Source organism: Perca flavescens, chromosome 14, assembly GCF_004354835.1.
Source record: "Perca flavescens isolate YP-PL-M2 chromosome 14, PFLA_1.0, whole genome shotgun sequence".
Taxonomy (NCBI): Eukaryota; Metazoa; Chordata; class Actinopteri; order Perciformes; family Percidae; genus Perca; species Perca flavescens.
Window position 1 is genome coordinate 27,373,526 of NC_041344.1, and position 23,873 is coordinate 27,397,398.

The window sequence follows — 23,873 nt, forward strand, 5'->3', positions numbered from 1 at the left end:
ATGGTGCCCCAGTGGCTAGAAATGGTGATAGGTGTAAACCGAGCCCTGGGTATCCTGCTCTGCCTTTGAGAAAATGAAAGCTCAGATGGACCGATCTGGAATCTTCTCCTTATGAGGTCATAAGGGGAAAGGTTACCTCCCCTTTCTCTGCTTTGCCCGCCCAGAGAATTTGGCCCGCCCATGAGAGAGAGAGAGAGACATCATGGCTTTCAAACAAGCGAAGCATGGCAGTTGGTCAAGTAAATGCAGAAGATGAATTTCATTTCTCTGTGAATGACAGTAAAGGCAACTCTAACTTTTTTAACTTTTACTGGTAGAAACTGCGAGTGCAGATTAATAGGACAGGTCCCAGGAACCTGGGTGCAGCAAACAGTCCTTGATTTGTCAGAAATACAACAGAGGAGCAGCTGGTGTATCTGTTTACATTGCAAACTAAAAAACTAACTAAAGACTAATGAATGGTAAATGGACTGCATTTGTATAGTGCTTTTCTAGTCTTAACGACCACTCAAAGTGCTTTACAACACAACATTTACACGCACATTTATATGCTGATGGCAGAGGAGGCAAGGTGGCACCAGCATGGCTTATCAGGAATAATAAACATTCACACGCACATCGGGAGCAATTTGGGGTTCACTATCTTGCCCAAGGACCTTCTGACTTCTGCTCTACCTCTGGAGCTGCAGCTGCCCAAATACAAATACCTGTCAATAATTGGTATTTTTCATCATCATGAGCAACATGCAGACTGATTTAATGCTGCATGCTGTGCGAGTAGTCTTTCACACAACAGCAGACCACAGTAAAGTGAGTAGAAGTGAGAGTTTTTTTTTTTTTTTTTTTTTTGGAGGCATTTTGATCGCTGTAAGCTCCATAAACAAAATGCATTGTTTTCTTATAATAAAGCCACCCTGTGTTTTTGACAGTTGGATGCGTTTAATGTGAAGCAGCAGCAGTAGAAATGTTGGGTTTGCATCCCGCAGTTGAAATCTCCTGTATGGAGAAGTAATTACAGAACCTAAACATTCAGCAATTATGTTGTTCACCAACTATGGCGATCCACAATATCATCCAAAGTCAGTGACAGGTGAATCTTGCGACAAACAAATTCTAATCTACATTTTAGCATGTGATGTCATTAAAATCGTACCTCCCTATTAAAGCTTTTTTTTAGAAGACGTCATTTTATTTGGGTAAATATGGAGCTTCCAAGGCTAGGGGAGGTTCTGCTCAGACACACTTTGTGATCCAGGCTGTTTACATTTGGTGAAAATATAAGAGTTTGATCCGTGTTATGCTGCCATATTTTAGGTGAGACTATAGTGTTGAAATAGGTCAGAGTGGTCATTAAGCGAGCAAGTACCTTAAATAGGAGAACAGAAATGATCGTAAATAGTGTCTGGTGGTACACGGTGATGCAGTGTCTGGTGTCCATAAACATTAGCAAAGCAAAGACCCGTTTGCAAAAGAAATTTACTTTATATGCAAATTATCTCCAGAAGATGCTTTCCTTTATGCTATCCCTGTGAACGCACGCTAATTCCAGCTCCTCTAAGACCTCACAAGACTGCAAATGAAATACTCACGGCCATTAGAGAACTTTAAAGCTCTTTGCGTCGACACTGTGCTTTTAAAAAAAAAAAAAAAAAAAACGCCAAAAGTCGTTTGTTCTCTGTGTTTACAAAAGAAAACACTTCTTTCATGAGATTTTGAGATAAACAAGGTCAGCCAGACCCATCTGCGTCTGTATTGCTCAGAGTCAGGATTTAATTGGCTGTTTTTTTAAATGGCACTGTAATTAGAATTTGCCATGCCTAATTTGAGTGTGATAAGACAGAAGTCCTACAGGCTCCTGAACAGGAAGTCACGTGCAGTTGGACTTTTGATCGATACCACTGCTCTGGATGGACACTCTGCCGCCGCCACTTATTCCTCTTTGCCTTTGACCGGAGCTGTTTCTGGAAGAGAAGTCCTGCTGTTCAAGGGGAATCGACTGTGTTTTTTTTTTTTTTTTTTTCTCCGATTGAGTGCGGTCCAATTTCTATCAAGTAAACATCCTCCACTGTCCCCGTTAGTCTGAAAATTAAGAGAGACTTCCATCTTTTTTTCTCCTCCTGACCCAAATCTGTGATGTTTCACCAATAAGAATGGTAGAAATTAAAAGCATAGAAAGAAAACGACCCGGAGTGCAACTTCGGTGGTTTTCTGCTGCTGCTGCTGCTGCTTCAGGTCAGTTAGCTGCTTTTAAAATGAAAGCTCAGTCGGTGTACAAAGCTCAGACAACACATCATCAAACCATAAGGTCAGGCTGCCTTTGATTTCCAACAGAGCGGCTTGACTTTGCTCCCATCTTGATTACAGTGCAGGTTAGACTCTGGCTTCTCATCTGGACGGCTGACGATCAGTATCTCACTGGAGCTATTTTACAGCACAGCTTCATTGGGAGTCCAGCTTGTTTACCTAAAATCAAACCCCAAAAACTTGCACCTCAACATCCAAAACATTATCGATAAAAATCAGGTTTTTATGCCACTTCCCCAGAGCCCAAATGCAAGGCTTTAATTCAAGACAAGAAAACATCCATCACTGAACAGGCAGAAATACCAGCCTTGTCATCTGCATTTTCCTTAATAGACAGGATAGCAATTCAGACACTGTGTTTTGCGAAACGGACGTGACTAACCTTCTCTCCACTGGAGGAACTTGCTCTGCACCTACACATGTAACCTGCCGCTGAATGTAGCAAATTCATCGCTATGTTTGTACGTTTGTAAGTCATTCTGGCCGATGTAGGAAATCACTAACCGGAGTAAAAGTAGACGAGGCAGCTTGACTGCAAACATGATAAATTACAGCACCTCATCATAAAGACCTGGGATGCAGTGGACATATTTTGCTGATATAGAACACTATTCTCGTAATAGTATATTTTAATGCTTTAAGATCATATGAACTCGTGGTGTAGAAAGAGGATATACTGCAGCTACCTGATCCATCCCAACCTTGTACACATATCCATTCCTGCCTCCAATAATTCTAAGAATTTATCACATTCTCCTCAAAAAAAAAAAAAGTTAAATGTATTAATAAAAAAATACATTTGAGTTCCTGCTCTTTCATCTAAACCTGTTTGTGTCTCATGTCAGGAGTCGAGGAGGAGTTCCTCCGCTGCATGCGGCGGTGCCCCGAGGAGCAGCACCCAGAGGAGCCCCGCCAATCCGGGCTCCGTCTTCCAGAGGGAGGGGGGTTCAGAGAGCCAGAGGCGCTCCCCCAACTGCCGGGTACCGGCCGGCTCCTCCCATAGTTCAGGACACATATGGCGAATATGTGAGTAAATTAACATCTGTATCACACAAAAATGCAAAACATTTGCTCACTACAGGCAAAAACATAATTTTGAGTTTTTGGGCTATTTTGCTTCCATAGCATGTCTTCTATCAGACTATTTTGGAGGAAACAAAACATTGAAAATACACATTAAAATGTTTATTTTACCACTTATGTCTATTTGCACCAGTACATTTCTTTTAAAGTGCCCATATTATGAAAAAAAACACTTTTTCTGGGATTTGGGGTGTTATTTTGTGTGTTTGGTGCTTCCACACGCATACAAACTTTGAAAAAAATCCATCCATGCTGTTCTGAGTGAGATAAGGTTTCTGAATGTGTCCTGCCTTCAGTCTCCTAGTGAGCTGTTCAAAATCGGCCCGGATTGTGACATCACAATCCGAAACGAGCTGGCTAACCACAACCGTTAGCTCGTAGCATTAGCATGCTACCTCGTTCTCAATAGCAAAGCACTGCTACAACACACACAAGTTCACCATAATCTGCAAAAGAACTACTTACATGTGCGCCCTCATTTAGAAGTCTCCCAGCTAATCCTGTCTTGTAACTGACCAAAGTCGGAGAAACGGGCTTTCTTTTACTGTCTCTAGAGTTAGCTAGCTGACATGATCTACATCTGAGCTACTGCGCATGTGCGAGTGCAATCAAAGATAGTACAGAAAAAGAAAAGAGGTCTCACTCTGTAGCTAAAACAGAAACCAGGTGAAAAGAGAATCTGCTGCAGTGAGTGAGAGAGCTGTGCAGTACAACAAAAATATGGTGTTTTTTGAAAATTAAACCATGTAAACCTATTCTGGTACAACCTTAAAATACAGTTATGAACCTGAAAATGAGCATAATATGGGCGCTTTAAAGTCACCAGACATTAGCTTTAGATAATACCTTATTTTCATATTTAAAAACACTTTTTTTTTATATAACTTGTAATACAAAATAATTGTCTTAATGTAAGTGATCAACTGGGGAAGTTTCATGGTGATATATGTAAGTTAAAATGCTAAAACCTATTCATCTGTACTGTCTTGCAAAATGTATGGAACTTTACAATCCATATCTTTGAAGGACGTTTTCTCAAAATAAGTTTTTCTCTGACTCTGAGCCAGAAATCTCCACTTCAGTAGCACTTACATACACCAAACTTTCCACTTTCATTCTTATATTTTCTGATTTATCGAGTTATTAAAAGAGATATAAAAAATTCCCTCTGTGAAAACCTTTGACTCTAATATGTAAACAAAATGAAATAAGAATTTTGAACCTGGCTTTATTCAATGTTCAGATTTGTTTCTGGAAATGTATGCAAATTAGCATGTTTAACAAGATGATGCATTATATTACATTATATGTCATTTAGCTTCTATCCAAAGCAACTTACAATTGCTATATATGTCAGAGGCCGCACGCCTCTGGAGCAACTATGGGTTAAGTGTCTTGTCCAAGGACATATTGGTTGATGTATCTAATTTGCACATTTAAACATAAAGTTTCAGGAAAACTTAATACAAAAAAAAAATTGTTGTAACGTCAACTGAGGAACTTCGGTGATGATATCTGTTTGCACACATTTGTTCCTTTTTTCCCAATAATAGTTCTTTTTTTAGTCTTACCACGTTATAATACACTTTACCACGTTTTCACCATACACCTAACCACGGTCAAAGAACTGTGACCTTGCTGTGCGCAACACAGCTGAACCAATTAGGCCACATTTAAATAAACTTTTTCCACCCCCCAGCGTCACACGCTTGTTGCCAATGAAATGGCTCCAACAATATCTATTAGTTCATTTCTTTTCCCTATTCACCTGCAGTATGTGAGAACTTTATATTTTTGGATATCTTTGGGTTTTGGAAACAAGCTAATTGAATTGTTCTGGGCTCTGGGAACTTGTGCAAGGCTATTTTTTCATTATTTTGTGGCATTTTTTTAGACAAAACGATCTGTGCCCCTTTAATATCCACGGTGTTATTAAGACAGGCTACAATTAGGTGTCAACGATGCATGCAAGTTTGAGGATGATTGCAGGTGCATTCTGGTATTGTAAAAAGCTCTCCTTACCTTAACTTGTCCAGCTTTGCTGTTCTTGTCCTTAGCTGTTACGTCTTTTTCTGTGTAAGTTCATTGAAATCAATACAACCATCGGAGTCAAATTTCTTTTATGTGCACAGTATAACGCTGATTATGAACAACTTGAAGTTAGTAATGATAGATTGGCTCCTGATTTGGCCCACTCACCATCACAAACAGCTGTTGCAGCAGTAGTGGCCTAGACCCGCAGCTCATGGAAGCCAATAAGATACTAAACCCCTCTGCGCCTGATTGCTGCATTTTGCATCACACATCTGAGTCACAACTCAAAAACATCATTATGTCCATCGCAAATTGACCTCCATTAATCCACTTACGAATCATAGAAAAAAACGTTTCTTATAATTTCAGAACTTGCCTAAGAATCAAGTTTTCTTCAGTATCAAAGTAATACAGTGATTGTCATCTCTACACCCACGGGTACACTGCAAAGAGCTAGTAGCTAACTCTGCAAACTTTTAATGGTGCCAATTTGATAAAGAGATAAGAAAACAGGGCTCAAGTTTTGCCCCATGGCAACATTAGGTTTCCTATTTACAACTCCCAAAACATTATGGGAACTTGGAGCATGATTATCCCCCAAATAGAAATAAGATACATTTATAAATATATTTCTTTTCATATTGCACTATAAAAAGGTTGTTAGGAGTGGAAGTTTTCTCAGCTTTGTCTGAAGGGGGCCCACGGTGTTAGAGAATCTGCTCTGAATAACCAAGACTACTTTCATTGGGAAGAAAGTAGTACCAATGAAATCACCGAAAACTGCTCAGAGCAAGATTTCTGAATGATCCACAATATTGGGGACACAGCTGCTGTTTAAAAATAAAATTTTATTATGTTGTGAGCATCACAAATGGAATTCCACTTATCTCCATTGCATTGGGGTGGCAACAGAAATATTACACAGATATCTCAAAACACTGGCACATAAAACCCAAAATATCTACATCCCTACATACCATTGCGTGTGAGAAAATGTTGTTTTATAATTTGGGTGAACTCGCCCCTTGAAAAGACGCCAGTTTCAGCCCCGGTTATGCATAGCTGTTCAAATATGAACCTGTATGAGTTGAACTCCACCATATTTTGTTTTTTGATTTGCTACATGAGGTGTTGCTCCACATACAGAAAGTGAATTTGTTATTGTAGCCAATATTGTGATTTGGTCCTCGTAGCTTACCTGTACACCGTTATGGTAACCTGGCTGTAATATCAACAGCTGCCAGACATGAATATATTAAGCTTAGAGTCAGAGTCAAGGCAAGTTCCCCAGGGACTCCAGCATCAACATCGCATATTTAGCAGATAGAAGGAGAGAGGAGGTGGCCCGCGTTGGAAAATTGCCCCAGCAGCCCATACCTAACCACATGTGACAGGTTTATTCAGAGGTTGCAATTCAAATGTGTGGAGGTCGTGGAGAATGACTCCTGGACCAGCTGTTTCCCATCATTGTCACAGTTGTAAACTGCATCCCGCGACACCTGCACCTGTGCATCTGGGTGGAGAAAAAAAGACCCCCAACATCTGCCGGATGATAAATCTAACCACATCGCTGCAAATTAGAGGCTGAATGAGTTTGACTCTGTATTATATCTGAATACATCAACATCCCAGGACAAGTGTTCTCCATCGGGCCCTGACAAATAGGCTCTTGTGTTCATCAATGTAATGACAAAGAGATGTTTCTTGTTTACATTTGTTGCCTTCATTTATCACTGATTAACATTCGCCCATATGCATTTTCCCATTGTTCTCTTTTTCCTGCGCGGCATCGTTGTGGGCCAAAACATTTGTTCAGCTGGAGCCAATTTCTTTCTGTCTCTAGTTCACACTTAAAACGCCAGCCCTGGGTTACCTGGGTGATTTTGTCATGATGACTCATGGATGGTAGACACTGTCTTTGTCTGGATGGTTTTTGGCTTACATAATCTACCTCTGTTAACGCTGTTTGTATATCAGTATCAAATTACTCTGAATCCAATTGTTGCCAAACAAAATCACAGAAATGTTATTATGCCGTGATCCAGTCTTGGCAGCCCCATCAGTCTTAAATGGTTACTATGATTGCCGCCAAATCTCATTTCATGTAATTCATTAGGTGCATTGAGAGCTCTGTCTTACCTACTGCTAATCCCATTGAAGAACGATTAAACATGATGTAATTCCCATTAAAGAAACGAGGCTGCATGTCATCTTTTTTTGTGCTACTTCGTTGCCAATGTGAAATCTGAGGAGGCTAATCAAAGTAGCAGAATTTCACTTTCATGCTAAATCTACAGCGTTATCTATGTGTGGTTGTTTTTGTTCACACAGAAGCTTAATTCCTCTGGGTGAGAAGACCAAGAAATGTGCAATGCACGTGGGTTGGTATTGTTTATGTTACATCCTCTGGATACAGAAATCCCTTCTGAGCACTGTGGGTTCTGGCTGACTGTTATGGCCTTAAAAAAAAGCATCCCCCTCTTTGCATGTCCAGCAAGCATTGTTAATTGAATTGTGTTCTCTATGGTGCTGCAGTTTTAGTCTAAATTGGGTGTAATGGTTAGGAAAATATATCCGATACAAGAAGCTGCATCCAACTGGTATGGCAGACAAGTCATGAAGATTAGATTGAAAACTATTCACATGGGACAAAACCTGTGATTTGGTATGATTGCAGAAAAAATGAATTTGTTTCTGTCTCTTGCAAATGTGAATCATCTGTAATTTCCACTGCAAGTTAGCCATTTTAGTAAGCTTTCTAGTAAAACTTATATTTATGCAGCTGTAATTTGTTTTGTAAGTTTTTTAAGTGTCTGTTTGGAACAGGCCGATTGCCTGGTTTGTAGTATTGAACTTGGTAAACATTATACCTGCTAAGCATCAGTGTAACATTGTCATTGTGAGCATGTTAGCATGCTGATGTTAGCATTTACCAAATTTTTCATTGTACGTTTAAAAATAAGTACAAATTCAATCACGTTTACCCACCGGTTTTCGGAACAGGTTTGATTTTCTAGGTTTTCTCGCATCCTTCAAAAGCCTTTAGAGATTTGTTTAGAGCCACCGTACATGCAAATGTATCATCCAAAATGGCATCTGATAAGCTGATTCATTTGGTCTCCCAGCACAAGGCAATTTACGACAAACAAAGATAAGAATACAGAGATGCAGAATATAAACATAGATTGTGGCAGGTGATTGAAAAACAGCTTGGAATCGGGGATGCTTGTTCTCTAGGCAGCTAAACAATAGCTTTTTGCTAATGTCATTCATCAGCCCCTTTTGTATTGCACATTTTTGCAACGAATAGAGTAATAAAGTGCATTAGACGTAGTGTGCAAGGTTTCTGTGCGTAACAATTTTTATCAGATTCAAAAAATACATATGGAAAATACGGACTTGGTGTGCAAAGGCCTTGAATCTTTTTATCTTACAGGGTCTTTCAAACATGAGGCATCGGTGAAAACCCTCACAATCAATACATAATGAATATCAGAAATGATGACCTTGTAGGACCCCCATGTATGGTAATCCCATTATATGGCTGCCTCGCAAGAACAAAGTGTTCATTACTAACCCACTGGTCTGCCATGGCCATTTTGTGTAGAGTTTTTTCATTAATCTGCACAGGGAAAGTAAGAATAGACGAGTACGGCTAGTTGCATCAGAGGCGAGGATGTTGAATTGAAATGTTGAAAACGTTTTTCCAGTGCAGGGGTTTCTGCAGGGCTAATTCATTAATGACATGTATTGCCCTGAAAATACTTGGCAGATGTGAATACACTTTAAAACTTAGCCCAAGATCAAAACCAAAGGTGGTAAAGGAACAGTTAAAAGCTAAGATATTTGTCAAGTGTAACACAGGGTAGTGATACTTCAACTTGATGCATGGGCCAACTTTTTGGCATCCTCAATCTGATAGCTTGAGTAGTATTCCTACCCCTGCAGCGGAAAAGCTTCAGCAAATTCCAGCCTATTCAGCGTTCTGAAATATGCTGGCAGGAAGAGCCAAATAAATGACACATAGCTTTTAGACATTTTGAGACCAAGACTGATGACCGAGGGTTACAGATCCTGGATTATTTGTTTTCTTTGAACGATATCATGGCGTCTTATTTTTGCTTTTATCGGTAAGAAGTTAAGAGCAGTGTGTGGCACAGCTGTGCGGAGGCGAGACTTTTTTTCTTTGAACAGATGGTATCGTGCTAAAGTCGTCCGGGAAGAACAAGGCATTTCTTCTTCTTTTGATTTGCTTAATTTCCTCGCTTTGTTGTTGCATTGGTGACACCTTTGGGGTTTTAGCACAGGATGTGCAGTTCATAATGTGAGGACAGTGTGTTGTTGAACTCATTTGGATTTAGTACAGTTTGCAGGGAACAAATCCAGCGCCTGAAAAGCCTGCTCTGGGTGTCAGCGGCATCCTATCGGTTACAGTGGTATTGTAGAGCACAGTGGAGCAGCTGTGATACTGCTGTTGTAACATGCAGTGCCAGGCCCTCTGTTAGTCTTCAGTGGCCTCAGAGGCCAGTTCTTATCTTTTAACAACACGCCTCTCAGCCATCCACTAGCATACAAATGAAACACTCACTTAGGGGCTGCTCTCTCTCTCTCTCTCTCTCTCTCTCCCCTGTCTCTGTCTCCTCTCCCCTCTTCCAACCTCTCACTGTCAAACTAATCCTGTTTAGTGTCGGAAACATAGCGCTGTTGCAGTATTGTTGTGCTATTGTGCTCCCCGAGATATTTTGAGTAAATGGTATATCAATAGAAACACATCGGATATCATAATAGCTTCAATCACACTATCATCACAGTCTGCCTTCCTTTTAAAAGCTGTTTTTCCTCGCGTCAGACACCAAAGAAAAGAAGCATTTCCAATGTGCCAGTGTGATTTATAAACCAGAGCATGTTTCTCCTCTCAGCTCGCTTGTAACTCAATTATAGAGGATCGGCTCTAATAAATGGCAATAACATGCCATTGTTAAAGTTTAATATGGTCCTTAATACCAGGCCGTGTTGTCCAATGTGAGTGGACAGCACCTAGAGAGAGTTGCCATCGAGACGAGAGGAGGACTCCGTTAACATTAATGGCACATGGCTTGTGCTGAAAACTAATCAGGGTGTCTAGTACCTGCTCTGCTAACACTGGACGTTCATATCAGGACACCTTGGTCAGGACTCCTCGGCGTCATGTTTTTAACGCTCTGTAAACCCTTTTGGCATACTATTTCAACACTGAAGGTAGGGTTAGGTTTAGGCAACAAAACTAGTTTCTTAGGTTTAGGAAAAGATTTTAGTTTGGGTTAAAATAAGTACGTTTGTAACGTTATGTACGCACGTGACGTTAATACTTAATTGAAAATAAGTCATCTTTGACTTTTGGTTTCACACGGAACAGCGGTCTCTTGGGTGAAAGTCCTGTGTTTGTTTGACCCATCCATCCACCGCCATCTCCTACCTTTGCGGACTTTGGCGCTTATTTATTTGTTATAAACATACAAAGAGAACGATTCCTCAAAACTGTGAACCTTTTCACATTTGCTTGATACCTGGAAATCTAATGGAAGACTTTCTGTGAAATCTGTATTGGATATTCATTGTCCCCAGAGGATGGATTTCAGTGTAATACTGACTCCCCGAAATGTGCCTCTAGTCCAGTTATCATGCCAGAATTAAGACTTTTTCACAAGAAATATCAGAGGCGCCACCCTCAGGCCAAACTGCCAAATGTGCGTGCAAGATTTCCTCTTATTAATTTGGCTGATTGAGGGGATGCACATTTTTTATTTGAATGACCCTGTGGTGTTTCTCCAGTCGACAGTATGGTTATTTTGTCACACTTTAATACTGTGGCATGTAAGGCATAATTGCAGCCTTTAGGGTTCTCTAGCAGGGCTTTTGAGTCTAAGGCAGTGGTAAACGAGCCAGTATTACCATATTTTCATGTTTTTCATAATTTGAATTTTAGGCTGATATTTCTTTTCTTACTTTAAACTAATGCATGAGCACCTCTAAGAAGCAACTGACAAACAAAGTCCTACCGTTTTCTGGACAGCCTCTGGACAAGATACACAAGAAGATGTTGGTTGGCGGCCTGATCCCCGGCTCCTCCTGTCCACATATCAAAGTTTTCTTGAGCGAGACACTGAACCTCAATGGCTCCTGATGGTTAGCCCAGTGCCTTGCATGGTAGCTTTCCACCATTGATGTGTTAGTGTGTGTGAGCGGGCAAAGTTTGCACAGAAATGTAAGGTTTTTCGCATTCTCATCGACCTTGTCGATGAATAAAACTTAAATAATCATACGACGACTCCTTGCTGCTGTTGCCTCCATGCTGCTTTTTGTTTTGATGATGCATGCAGCGGTGCGACACTGGTGCTGGTGTTGCCAGATTGGGCTTTTTTTCTGCAACATATTAAGGCCTGTTTACGGTGTGTTTTTGTCGGGTTTTCACCTGGAAGGCTCTATAGAAATCTGGCACCCTATTGAACGAGGTTAAACTGAGAGAGCGTGCCGTTCACAGACACCAGAATGAACGAGTTCACAGTAACGTTCATCAGGCAGTAATACAGTACGTTCAGTTCACGTTTGCCCAAAATATGAACAAGTTCATGAACTATCGTTCAATGAACGCATTCAGGCACAACACTGTCTACATAAGAGTGACATGACACTGTCACGAACACATGAAGAACCCTAATTCTAACCCTAACCATAACCCTAACTTGTCATGACAAAAACCGAATGACACTTACTAAAAGAAGCGTTATGTCATAAACATTTATGACTTGTTTATAATGTATATTTCCCAGTTGTGTCAAATGTCTGGTTTTGGACTGGAGTCCGCCAGATGGTGACCCCTGCTCTAGAGTCTGATACTGAGTATTGAGTGACATTTCATTCAGATATCTTGAGTGGTCAAGGGACCCCTTTTAAAATGGCCATCCCCGTTTTTCCCTCGCCTATCTTTGGAGCTTTTTTTAACCCCCTTTTCCAACAAGCATGACATAGTTGGTACCAATGGATTCTTTATGTCTTTTTGTTTCATATGATACAGAAAGCGATCGATTCTAGATTTTATTTACTTCAATTAATTTTATTCAAATGAAAATCGATTTGAAGCGGAACATTGATTTTTTTTTTTTAGGAGAAATCAGTATGGAATACCCAGTGGAGACACTCAGCTCGTACAGGTTTTGACTGTCCTCCTGTTTTTATGCTCAAAGAAACTACTCTACTTGACAACTGAGGCTGCCTGCACAATCACAGTTAACATGGTTTTACTATTTTTCTTCCTGCCGAGGTTCTTGTCATTCAATATTTATAACCACACCTGTTTATTCCAGACTGCAGTAGGTACTATATAATAGAGAACCTTTTTGAATAGATTGAAATAGAACGATCCCCAGAGTTTTGAGCCAAAAACAGGTGTCTTTCTGACAAAAACAGCCATTTTAATTTCAAATGACGTTTCTAGCAGTGCACAGACTTACTTCAGCACATGCCTTTTAATTCAAGCTATTTCAGCTTCAAATATTTTAGTTGTGGCTTTGAGCAAAGTGTGTGTGTGTTGCATTGTTATTTTGTTTACCACTTTAAAATGCTAAAGTATTAACAATTCACAGATAAAATACAGCTTATTGTAATCTGATGCCGGTACTGTGTATATATGCAGGAAAAATGTAAGCTGCTTGAAAGAAATAGTTGCTATTTTTTCCTCACCTTCATCTTTAGCATAATTAACTACTAGATATAACCAGCTAAGACCTGTTTCTTCTGTCAGACAACTCCTCAGAATAAAAGTGATGATTATAAATATCCCTCAAACAGACCCTAAATATTATTTTATCCTTTATCCTTGCATAAAAACTCGACAGGCAAAAAATTAAAACTACCAGAACTGTCTTGCTTTCTCTATCCACTGTTCCAACAATTAACAACTCTGGTTTGGTTGAAATAACCCCTTAATTAACCTAGTTAGATGTGAAAATATGCTGGCTCACGGCTACACGCTCAGTTGCAAGCGGCTCTCACCAAAAAAACACCCAAGAAAAAAACACAGCCGATGTACTCAGCCGATCGCCTATCCCAATATATATTTCTGTAATCGCCCAACCCTACAGCAGTGGCTCTGCTCAGAAAACCCAAAACACTGCAAATATAGGAAATGTCCCTTTTAGTTGGCCAGTGTTACCCCTGGTACACACAACAACCATTACATGCAAATACATAGCACTAGCGGGTTAAAGGTCTCATGGCATGAACATTTTACTTTTGGTCCCCCAGTGGCTAGAAATGGTGATAGGTGTAAACCGAGCCCTGGGTATCCTGCTCTGCGTTTGAGAAAATGAAAGCTCAGAATGCCGATCTGGAATCTTCCCTTTATGACGTCATAAGGGGAAAGGTTACCTCCCCTTTCTCTGCTTTGCCCACCCAGAGAATCTGGCCCACCCATGAGAAAGAGAGACATCATGGCTTTCAAACAGTGAAGCATGGCAGTTGGTCAAGGCCACACCCCCACCCTCCACCTTGCCCCCCCCTCTCTCCTCCTCAATAAAATTTAAAGCTACAGACAGATAAATGACAAGTCGTAAGGAAAGCTCATTGTGGGACTGGCTCTAGTGGCTGTAATTCTGCACCAAGTCTGAATTTCGGGAAAGAGAATTCAGATACAGTATTAGGGGACCACTAAAGTCTATATAAAAGAGACTTCAGATACAGTATTAGGGGACCACTAAGGTCTATATAAAAGAGACTTCAGATACAGTATTAGGGGACCACTAAGGTCTATATAAAAGAGACTTCAGATACAGTATTAGGGGACCACTAAGGTCTATATAAAAGATACTTCTGATACAGTATTAGGGGACCACTAAGGCCTATATAAAAGCATCCAAAAAGCAGCATGTCATAGGACCTTTAAAGTTAGACCATGTTTCAGATAAATGAATTGTAAACCTCTAACACAACACAAATGGAGCAGAATAACCTTCACAGTTATATAGCTTGATTGCATTAAATTGGGCAGTGGCATAGTAGTAAAGTGTGTGTGTGTGTGAGTGTGTATATATATAATATATAATTTATTTTGTTAAATAACTATTATTCCAGGACTACAAACAGAACTACAAGTGTTTCCAAGGTTCAAAATTCAAATCAACCTTCTTCCTCCTGATGTTATTTAGATTTCCTGCTCACGCTTGTTCCCTCCAGAAATCATGTCCACAATCTTCTTTCACCCTGCAAGGGAATTATTTCCTCTTCAGAGTTTTATTGGGCAGAAAAAGACTATGACAGGAAATTGCAATTCAAAGTCTAAGTTTGATCTACGCTTTTGAAAAGTGCTTTTAATTCATTCCTTTAGATAAGACTTTTGAAAACCGCTGCTTTTACCTTTTTTTTTTTTTAAGTGTTAAGGGGGGTTTAATATTGTCGAAACTAAACTTAGTCCTTGCATTAGCACGGGGAATTGTTGACTTTGGAAAAGCTCTTGTAACTGCAGAATTACAAATGCAAGAAGGGACTTAATTTCCCCTCGAGCTACCTCTATAGACAAATAAAAGGACCTCCACATAAACCAACAGACCTCCCCCTCACACGCAAACAACAAAGGAAATACAAACAAGTCTTGAAAGCCACCCAATGGGATGACTAAGGAGAGGTTTGAGCATATAAAAGTGATTCCCAAAATGCACCTGCCAGGTTTCCCACACAGTGTAAGAAAACAAATATTGACAACTGTTGCACCAAATATTTCACACAGAAACAAGGAAGTATTACCACATCCGGGTCTCTTTGTTAAGAGTGATTCCTTCATACAGTACACACTGTTTTCTTCATTTCTGGAGGATTAAAGATAAAAAGAGTCCATTCAAATGCTGTCATTTGGCAAATGCATGTTTCTAATCAGGAATTAGGGCCTTAATAATAATATGGATGTGATGAGCATTTTCTTCTGGTGCTAAATCTTAACAGACATTAATTTCAAGCATGCAAATCAGGGGGATGGAATTAGCCAAGAAGTGTGTGGGGGATGAGAGATGTGTCGCTAGGGGTCGGCGCCTTTTGTGGAACATAAGTCCCATTTATCCCAAATTAGGACGGGTGCGGCACTGGTTCGCTTTGATGTTCCTCTAGGCGGGAGCCTGGGTGGAGTGCAGAAGGGGGAACGGGGCAGATTGCTGGAGCACAAACAGATGTTCAAGGCTCATCCTTTGAGGTGGTGATGAAACGTTGCCACAGCGAGAGTCTTTACATCCCACTGTCAGTCAGTTGACACAGAGACAAGGGCAGGGCTTCAGTTGCTACTTTAGTGGTGCTGCGTATTGGCTGTTATACCAACAGCAGCAGATTGACCTATATCTGTGCTAAGTTGAAAGCTTCAGTGCATTGCAATGTGTCATTAAAAAAAACAACTACCCTGTAAGCATTTTATGGTGTTTTAAAACAGTGGTTCCCAACCTTTTTTCCTTGGCGCCCACCCTACTCATGTCTAAGAAAAGCTGAGCCCCGAAACCTAAGTTGAGGTAACTCTCGAGATAGAGCCTTACTTTCTTTTTTGATACAGAGGAGTTATCAGCACTGTTACGTTTCTCCGCCATGTTTCATTCATAAAATAGTGATGCCGTGACGGCAGGAAAAACGAGGATACAACAGAATATAAAGTTTTTATATAGACTTTTGTATACATTATATATTCTAGTGTATTATCATAATTTCTTTAACATGTGTAAATATTTTTTTTTTCCTCAACCTCAAACCAAATAAAGACTTGCGCCCCCCCTGTGATCTTTGCCGCCCCCCCTGGGGGTGCCCGGACCCCAGGTTGGGAACCACTGTTTTAAAAGATGCTGAAATTGTAAAGGTATTTAGGTCACAACTTAAATGTTCCATATTGTAAATGGTGAGATTTCCATGTCTTTTTTGAATGCTGTGAAAGTATCAAATAATATGCAGAAACGCTGAGAGTGCAGATGTAAAAGAACCGGATACACTGACCAATCAGAGCAGACTGGGCTTTTTCGGTAGGGGGTCTTAAAGAGACAGGCGCTAAAACGGAGCGTTTCAGACAGAGGGTGAATAAAGGTATATTCAGAAAGACAGTTTGAGAAAAGTAATGTTTTTTTGTTTTTTGTTTTTTTACATTACATTACATAATGTAAACATGTTCTAGTAGAATCCCAAAATAGTATGAACCTGAAAATGATCTTAATATGGAACAATGGAGCACACAGCAGCTCTAATCCAACATTTGTCTTCTCACCCTCTCACCGCTCTACATTTCAACAGGTTTATACTGTTGCACATGTTGTCATATCAGCATCTCTTCAATGTCAGTATATTTCCTGTAATCATTTTTCCTTGTCTGCATCTCATCTGACTGGTTGCATTTTGTCTCTGTTACTTCAGGAATATGACGACGACTACGGAACAGCTTACGATGACCAAGGATATGAATCGTATGATACCAGCTACAGTAATCAAGGACAAAAGTAAGTTCTGCTATTTTATCCAAAGTGCCTTTACTATTAGGCATTTACCAGCACAGTATTGCCTATGTTCATGTTGGACATTTCTGTGCCATAATATTCACACACATTTTCTAGGTTGAGTGCCAGTAGAGGAAGCAGCCTCTCTTTGCTGTATGTAGAGAGGTGGAAGGTGTTTGTTTCAAGTATGTAGCACATTCCACTTTCATTCTATAAATTGAAAGTCATTGACTTACTTTTAAAGCTGCACTCATCAATATTTTTACATTACTAATGTATGAAATAACTGTAATATGAGAGAGTCACAAATTGTAAACTACGGCTGGGAGATATGGAGAAAATCTAATATCACAATATTCTTGATCAAATACCTCAATGTCGATATTGCAGCGATAATGTATGGATGGCAATTGGTGTTTTCCCCAATATATTTTCTAATTCAATTTTTTTGATAATTATCAGTAATGTGGATATAATGACTAAGTGGATAAAGGCAAATAATAGAAGAGTTAGAACAGTCTGGTAAGTTCAGAAAGTTACATCGCTTTACTGTAATGTAGCCTTTAAAATCAGGAAAAGACAACACTTGTGTTATATTACGATATCCAAAATGTAAGATGATATCTAGTCTCATATCACGATATCTATCGAATATTGATATATCGCCCAGCCCTATATTAATTCCAAAGAAAATTCCCCTGACTTAACAGTTCCCTGTCTTTCAGCTCAATGTTTTGATTTAATGACTCACAAACTTATTCCCCAGTGCTTTCAAGAAACCCTTTACTAATGGCAAGAGACAACGCAAAACAGCTCCAATAAACCCACTCAACACTTCCTGCCGTGCACCAAACTGTTTCTGTTATATTGTCCACACAATTTCTATCAATAAGGGAAGGCTAAATAACAGAAACACCTCTCTGTATAAGGCAATATAGTTAAACAGCACCTCAAACTACATCCTCCTAAATGATCATTTAGTTAAATCAACACCTCTCTAAAACAGCATTAAAACCTTCAAGAAGGAAGGATTTGAGTGCCGGACCATTGTATTACACTGCATTAGCTTTAGCTAGGTGTAATATACTGGCTACTGAGTGTACTTACAAGGAATAAATAACTCAGGAATCTAAACTGGGTTATCATGTCATCACTCTTTAGAGTTCATACCAGAGCAAAAACATGACAGTGACAGGACTCCAAACTGCTTGAGTGACCAGACCACCATCGCTACAATCTGGCCAGTTGGGCCAGAGAGATTTTAAAGTCTTTTGGGTTCAGAACAGCAGAATTATGGTGCATTAGCTGTTAGGAGTCATTTATGCTCATTTAGAGCCCTGTTTGAATCTCGAAAGAACACTTTATGTCAGTGAGGTATTTTGTGAAGTGTGAAACATTTTAACTGACTGAATTTTAACTTTAAAGTTGTCTTTTAAGATTACTAATAAAAAGTGGATTTCAAAGCTATAGTGCATAGTTTCTGTCTCCCCCATGAGGCATTCTACGTGATGACAACAACACTGTCGGTGCAGCCACATGACACAAGCCTTGGGTGATCACTCTCTTTTTGGATTTTAGTTCTTCTGCTGAACGTGTCGGCCTTTTCTTAGCAGTACAATCACTGACTGAAACATTTCGCGGGCGCTTCTTTGGGTTTTCAGCCATGCCTTCACCTGTTGCAGCAGTCTTTTTGTCTCCAAAGCTGAACGCTGCTGTTTCCTAACTCAGCAGTGACGTAAAACGCAACCCTCGAGCCGCTGCGCGCGAAAGTCGCCGGACAACACCATTTTGTAAACATAGCCATATCGAGAAATATAGAGAGAGTTGTGTGGAGCTGATAGTCATAATTAGCTTTGTATTAACTTGGCAATGGCTTGAATGAAACGGACGTTCATTCAAATAAAATAGTCGTGCACAAGATTGGATACATAGCAGGATCTTAAATCACGTATTGTCAGCCGACTCAGTTACGTATCACATTAATTGCAGCTCATTACGCTAAACGTATTATCTTTGTTTTAATCACCCTTTAAAGTGTCTAGCCAAAGGGGCATTGTGCTCCATGTGTTTCTCACGTCAATGCAAAATAAACAGTCTTAGTGGTACGTTGCTCCTTTTACCAGAGGGTCTTGCACGGCTAAATGCAGAATATTGATTTTCTTATATCTAGGGAGCTATCACACTCCCCAAGCCGCACAAGGTCAAAGGCTTTCTCTTTGGTTTGTTGGTGTCCCACTGTATTCCATCAGCACACAGTGTGCTACATTTATGTATGCCCGACTGTGCCACTTCAAAAAAAAAAGAGTGATTGTTGCCACATTTAGTGTGTCAAAAATTGGATTGCATTGGCAGCAGCTGGAAAAGATGAAAACAGACGAGAGAAGAAAGAAGAACATTCATCTGTCCTTTGGCTTTTGTGAGCACGGTGGTCGATGTTTTCTTTTGTGGAGGTGTCAGGCTGTATGTCACCCAGGCGTCATCCATCTTTTGTGTTATCTCTTTTTTTTTGGGGGCTTATCACACACACACATGTGCACACACACCCCTCTCCCTCTCACGACACGTCGAGGGATGTATCTTGAAAGTGTTTGTGGTCGGGTGTAGAGATGCTCACTGGGGGGGAACACAGGTCCGCCTCGGGAATCTGCAGCTATTTGTTTTATAAGCAGCCTCGTGAATAATGTCGGGGGTGTTTTGGTGATGGTGGTTGGAGCAGGGGGCGGTGGCACCGAAGAGAAATGGAGTCCATCATGTAAAGGCTTGAGGCTGGGTCGACTCAAAGAGATTTTGATGTCTGTTATCTGGTGGGAAACAAAGCAACTAATAGGGCCCAGACATGGCAGCCTGTGCCTCCAGAGACAGCTGATTCACTTACTTCTTCTCTTGTTTCTGTGTCCTGGATTGGGTTGAAAAGTTAGCTGTTACTGCAGGCTGACATTGTGCATGTTTACAACATAAGCTTTATGCAGTATTTCTGGGATTCGGCCAGCCTTGTATTGATTATGGACATTTCTCCATAAACATAAAACATTATGTGTGGCTTGTTCTCTTTGTTTGTCCTTTCTTTTATGGCTGCTTGATTACAACAAAAATCATAATCACGATTATTTTGGTCAATACTGAGATTATGATTATTTAACACAATTACTCATTGACTTGGAAACATGGTGCATATATTGAACTTTGATTTTATTGATGTTTAAATATAATTCAACTGAAAATCAAATACAAAAATGTAAAAAAAAAAAAAAAATGATATGAATAATATACTGTGTGTGTGTGTGTGTTTATATATATATATATATATATATATATATATATATATATATATATATATATATATATATATTATATACACATTTGAATAAATAATATATAAATAATAAATAAAAATCCATTAGATTAAAGTAAATGAGATCAACAATGTTGTAACGTTGTTCACTTCCACAGTCTACACAAAACTCCTGAACATATAGTCAATATAAACAAATAATAAATAAAAAATAAATTAGACCACAACAAATTAGATCAAATATGTTGTTGCACTGCCACAACGTACTGAAAACTCTTAAACATAAATTCAACATTTTGGTTAACTATATTTAACATATTCCAGTCAGTAATTTAGCAAAAAAAGGGCGAAAGCACAGTGCTGTAAGAGAAAGGGATTCCCTGGAAGTATAACACATGACAAAACGAGACCATCAGCGTGAAACGGAATGGCACAATCATCATTTTATCGCCATTATCTTGTTTTTATAATCTTAAGAAGCCAATATCTTAATTCAAAATGATGTTGATTAGAAGTTTGATCACCCCGCCCTAGTGTGTTTACTACTGCAGACAGGACATGAAAGCGTATGTACAAAGTTCTGAATAGAAGACATTCTGATGCTATTATAATGCTATGTTATCTATGTATTACCTTTGATAATTGCATTGTAGCTACTGCAGTTAATACTGCAACATAATACTGTCCCTCCATAGCTTCCTCTTCACTGTCACAATCCTATTTAGCTTTTTGATGGACAAAGGTGCTTTATTTTCACCCCGAGCTCGAGGAAATTCATAGTATGTCCCAGCTGCAGCAGGGCCTCGAGGAGTGTGTGTGTGTGTGTGTGTGTGTGTGTGTGTGTGTGTGTGTGTGTGTGTGTGTGTGTGTGTGTGTGTGTGTGTGTGTGTGTGTGTGTGTGTGTGTGTGTGTGTGTTTGTGTGTGTGTGTGTGGACGAGAAGTCTCCTAACAATGTTTCTCAGGTCTAAGGAGCTACCAGTCACCAATCTGAGCTCTGACTGCGTGGCAGGAGTTCAGTTGCCGGAGGATAACAAGCAGAACAATTTACAGTCTCTCTGTCACGGTATTACCCTGGTGGCTTATGTTAGAAACAGGCCTGCCAACAAGAAGGGAAAGGGAGAAGGTGGTTTTAAAAGACTTCTGCTCTTTAAAAGATTGTGGTGTTGCATCAGTGGATTTACTGATTTACCTTAATTATCTTGGAACATCTTTCCATATCTAGGACTGGGTACCGAATTCAATACTTTTTAGGCACCTACCAAATTGCCTCCTTACTATCGAGTATCAAAAGATGCCTCATCATTCAATACCAAATTTCAATACCTAAGGAGCAAATCTCGTCAGCGTCAGTGAGCCAATAAGCACGCGGCATGCTTCTACCAAGATCTGTAAGTCGACCAAGATCTGTAAGTAAACAGTAATGTTTGTGATTGGCTGTCTAACGGTACACGACGTAGAGACACGCAGGAAAAACTCTGCATTACGCACTGAGACGGGGCTCACGTAGTAGGAGCTGAAAAATAAATAATAATATTTGTGCCGTAATGTAATTTCTTTTTGTTTAATAAAATTGGTATGGAAAAAAGTATCGTTCAGGAACCGGTATCAAAGTCATGGTATTGGTATTGGTATTGAATATTTTTTAATGATACCCAGCCCTCATCATAACACATGAAATAGATTTAGTTATAGGTGGTTATCAAAGGGATCTTACTATTCTAAAAAAAGTTATTGCCACAGTGGGTTTTTGATAAAAATCTGAACTGAATTTCCTTAGAAGACACAGTATTACCAGAGGACTCGATATTTGTGATTTAATTTGTGAGTTAATTGGTTGGCCATCAGAAAATTATGATTTTGATAATTGACAAAGATATGTTTTAGGGCTGTCAAAATGAACGTGATAACGCGAGTTAACGCAAATTCCTTTTAACGCCACTAATTGTTTTGATGCGCTCTTAACACCGAGCGTTCTGTGGTTTGGGCATCGGGACGCACGTTAGTTTTGTAAATCAGGATGTGTTCTGGCACCTTCGACTAATACGTAAGTTGATCTAACTGCCAGTTTCATTCTCTTTTTACAGTCTATGGTCGCACTCCGTTTAAAAAGTTAGCCTTTCAAATGCTTGTCAGCAACCGGTCATATAGCCTTGTGTGCTCTGATTAATTTGGCATGCAGTTACCACAACAGTCATAATTTTGTTTTAATAAAAACTCAACTCCTGGCTGTTTTCAAAGAAGGAAATAATGAGAGTAACAGGTGAACTAGCTTTAAAAGTGAGTTTTCTTTAAGGGCTGTAGCTAGAGACTGTAAATTAGTACGAAACATTATTTAAGTGTTAAATTTGTACGCTTAAAACAGATAAAAATGTGAGATTAAGTTAGTAAACTATAGACAATAATGCAATGTATCGTGATTCAATATTTGAATCGATTGACAGACCTAATATGTTTACATTCAGTGTTTCGCATCAAAACACACGGTGTGTTTAAAACTTGACAAACGCATGGAATGCATTTAGTTTTTTTTCTATTTTAAATCCTGAGTTGTTGACATCCATTGTTGTAATCTTCTTCTTGCCTGCTTTTGTTGGCACGTTTGGCACATTACCGTACTCAGAGGTGGAATCATTGGTTAGCCTGGTTGACACCAGACCCTTCTCAGTTGTAACAAAGGGGCGGCATCAACGGACGCCGCTCAAATGCCTCTGGGCGCAATTGGATAGTCCTTCAACCAATCAGACCAACGATCCAGGGGACGTAGCAGCGACAGCGGCATCAAAGGCTTGCTGCGCTTCGGTGGCCGTCGTGTTGAATGTAAACAAAAAGCTGCTTGCTTGCATTCTTATTAGCAAAATGTAATTAACTATCAAAAGGTAAAAGCACATATTTGGACAAATCATTCATTTAACCCGGTTATGCATTGTCCAAGACTTGTCTTTGTAAGCACTAATACACTAAAACCTACACGTCGAGTTTGAGCAGAGAAATGTCTGTTGTGACCTGTAAGAAGTCTTTTCATTTTTCATGTGATGTTGTCAACTGTGTCATTCAGTTTACAGCTGGCTAATTAAATCTTTATTACTGCATCGTATTTTGATTGTATTTTTTGCCCTTTGAACTCCATTATGTCACTAAAGCTGTCGGTTAAATATTGTGAAGTATAAAATACAATATTTCGGTTTGAATTACAGCCAAGAAAATGGATTGCCTAATTTCTGTAAAAACAAAAACTAAATGGAATAGAATAATTTCAAAATACTACTGTAATTACATAACAAAACTACATGGACGATACTGGCTTTAACATTTACAGTACATGTATGTTACTATCACTGTTGGGCAGTGACAGTGATATAATCTTAATGTTTTCTGCTCGGTTTAACTGGTACAAAATGTTATTGGCTACTGCACATAACCGTCCACAAAGACAAAACACAGTAACCACTGACAAATTAGACAAGACACCAGTGTCACTATACTGTTCGCATTCTGTCACACAGAACAGCCAGAATTTAGTAATTTAGACACAATTAAATTTGAATGGCAATTAAGGCACATACAACCTTAAGATATGAGACTTAAGCTAAAAAGCTGGTTTTTTTTAGATGCCCTGAAGACATTTTGCGAAATTTACATGTTTCAAAAGAGAGCTGACGCCCGGGGGAACCTT

The 23,873-nt window shown here is 39.5% G+C and overlaps 1 protein-coding gene across 1 annotated transcript in view; it reads left to right on the forward strand.

Annotated features, from left to right (window-relative positions):
• The window catches only part of khdrbs3 (KH domain containing, RNA binding, signal transduction associated 3), a 126,974-nt gene that overhangs the window by 87,290 nt on the left and 15,811 nt on the right, over nt 1–23,873 (forward strand). Inside the window, exons 6-7 of the mRNA XM_028597706.1 lie at nt 3,150–3,330; nt 16,828–16,910. Coding sequence (XP_028453507.1) covers nt 3,150–3,330; nt 16,828–16,910 — 264 coding nt within the window. The remainder of the gene's footprint in view (nt 1–3,149; nt 3,331–16,827; nt 16,911–23,873) is intronic.